Raw genomic sequence first — 2,528 nt, forward strand, 5'->3', positions numbered from 1 at the left:
AGTACTGCCTCAAGTTCATGTAGTGTAAATGATACATTGTAAGGTTCTTGATTGCCTCCTGAGGTACTTATAGATATTTTCTCGGTATGGAGTTTGTGCCGAACGAAAGCTGGCGTATAGTGATCAGATCTTGAGACAGACTCAAAATGCTCTCCTAGTAGATTAGCTTGCTCCTCAATACTTTCGGGATAGATTTCATGTCTAGTCAAAAGAGGGATATAATATCCACGGTCGCAGCCATCGATCTTATGCACTCGGTCCCATACCTCTTTGCACGAAACACTGCTGTTTATGGAAGATGTGTATCCCTTGAAGCTATCTCGCTTAGACTTCCTGCGAATACACCGAGCGCAAGATTTCATTATCTTAGAACTGATAAGATTAGTTTGTGTAAGGTATTGGCGGAAAATCCCCCAAGCTTTGTTCTTTTCTTTTTTGCTATGCGGCAGTCGTTATTCCACCATGGTTTCGGTTTCTTGGGAAGATGTGTTGATGTCATGGGTATGGCCATGATTGATGCTTCTAAAATATGCTTGGTGATACGCTCACTTATGCAATCAATGGGGAGCTCATGGAGAGATGTAAACGCTAAAAGGGATACTTGTTTAAAAACTGACCAGTTTGCTTGGTCAAACTTCCAACGGGGAGTTCGCATTGGAAGTGTAACCGGTCCTCCAATGCGATTTAAAATTGTGGGAAAATGGTCACTTCCAAATGGGTTACGATTTGTAGAGTTGCAGTCGCGGTGCATAAGCGGTGTGCTACTACTGCGTGTAGAATGAACGAGGGGCAGCCATTTCCATTCCCTAGATTTATTCTTCCTCTTTCTCCTTTTCCCCGCTGCTATATGTGTTGCACGCGCACACATAAAATCCACATCACTACATCACTTCCCCCAAGAAGCAGACAAATGACCAGAACGAAAGGCCCATTAAGAGCAGACGTAGTCCTTGAGTCGTGCAGGAGGGCACCTGGTATGGATCGGTCGCGATGTTCCTGGTGGATCAGGGGCAGGGGCTTCAACAGATCGGTCTCTTTCGTCCTCCCCCCGAACGAGGCGTTGCTCGGTTTCTCGATCAGTCGGGTCTGGAAGCGTTCCCCTGCAGCCATCTTGAGAGAGGTGGACATTGAACCACGCGTTGTCCGAGTCACAGTCACCTTCGGATCCTTTGCTCGTGGTGGGGGGCATGGGTTTAAAAAAAACTAGCGTTTCTTGTTATTATGCCGTGATCCCGCCGTGCCGTAATTTGCGTCCCCTTGACATCGATGACCTGGTATGGCTTGGGATCATAGGCAGGGGTCAGCTTGTTTCTTTGGTTTTGTTTGGAGAGAACTCGGTCTCCCACAGTGAGGTTGTGAGGCCGGGCGTGCCTACGTTTGTCAGCGTATATCTTGTGTTTTGTGCGATTTTGGAGATCTGTGTCTTGCCACTTCTGAGGTGGGTTGTCATTGGAGCAGCTTGGGAGAAGATATCCCATGGACCTGCCGAAAAGCACATCAAAAGGTGGGGTTCCAGTTGCTGAATGGGGTGTTGCCCTGTAGGCCATCAAGAATTCGCCCAGCTTGGAGGTCCAGCTATTGTTTTCCAGTGTTGTCGCTTGTATGAACCGTTTCAATGTTCGCATGAATCTCTCCACTTCCCCATTCGCTTGCGGCCAGTGCGGTGGAATACGCTGATGGTGGAATCCTAGCGTGTGGGCGAATTGCTTGAAGTCGTGGCCCTGGAATGGGGGTCCGTTGTCCGTTTTGGTCACCTTTGGAATTCCGAAGATGCTGAAGATCTTGGTGATGCTATTGATGACGGATTGGCTGGTGAGCGATGACAATATTTTTACGACAGGATAGCGGGACGTGTCATCCATAAGGACCATCAGGTATTTGCCGTTTGGAAATGGACCGGCGAAGTCAAGTGAGAGGGCTTCCCAAGGCCGACTGGGCTTTTCTGGAATGGCGATGGGGTCGGCATGTTGGTACTGAATGGTCGCTTGGCACGGCATACAGGTTTTCAGGGCTGTTTGCACTTTAGTATCGAGATGAGGAAACCAGACCTTCTGCTTCATGAGCTTGGTTGTCTTGGTTATCCCTTGGTGCCCCACATGTGCAAGAGATATGGCTCGTTGCTGGAGAGCGGCGGGTAGAACGAGACGAGTACCTTTCAGCAGCAGGCCATTGTCTGCCACAGAGAGATCGTGTTGTATTGACACAAAGTCCTTGAGAGCTGGGTTGCGCCATCTGGCAGGGCTCTTGAGGGCAGCGATCACTTCCTGTAGATGTTGGTCACTAGCCGTGGCCTCAACTACTTCTGCGCTAGTCATAGCTTTTGGAAGATGGCATTGAGCAATAAGGCTGACATAGCATCAGTGGCATGAGCCAGGTTGGCATCAGCGGGAAGGTTTGGCAAGGGATGGCGAGACAAGTAGTCCGAAGGGTTGCTGCTTCCACGCGTATGTTCCACTCTGAAGTTATGTTGCTGAATTCTCAGAGCGAGACGCTCAAGGCGTGCCGAGGGAGAGGCTCTTGGATTGGTA

At 49.4% G+C, this 2,528-nt stretch overlaps 1 protein-coding gene across 1 annotated transcript; it reads right to left on the minus strand.

Annotated features, from left to right (window-relative positions):
• Positions 1-1,193: 1,193 nt before the first annotated feature.
• LOC120849019 (uncharacterized protein K02A2.6-like) lies at positions 1,194-2,315 on the minus strand. The gene has a single exon (XM_040221110.1). The coding sequence runs from the start codon at positions 2,313-2,315 to the stop codon at positions 1,194-1,196; it is 1,122 nt and encodes a 373-aa protein (XP_040077044.1).
• Between the last annotated feature and the right edge of the window lie 213 nt (positions 2,316-2,528).

The sequence above is a fragment of the Ixodes scapularis genome, unplaced genomic scaffold (genome assembly GCF_016920785.2).
Source record: "Ixodes scapularis isolate PalLabHiFi unplaced genomic scaffold, ASM1692078v2 PGA_scaffold47__10_contigs__length_4178495, whole genome shotgun sequence".
Classification (NCBI taxonomy): domain Eukaryota; kingdom Metazoa; phylum Arthropoda; class Arachnida; order Ixodida; family Ixodidae; genus Ixodes; species Ixodes scapularis.

Bases quoted from the DNA above. Each gene is read 5' to 3' on its own strand.
- LOC120849019 (XM_040221110.1), bottom strand. From the start codon at position 2,315: ATGACTAGCGCAGAAGTAGTTGAGGCCACGGCTAGTGACCAACATCTA.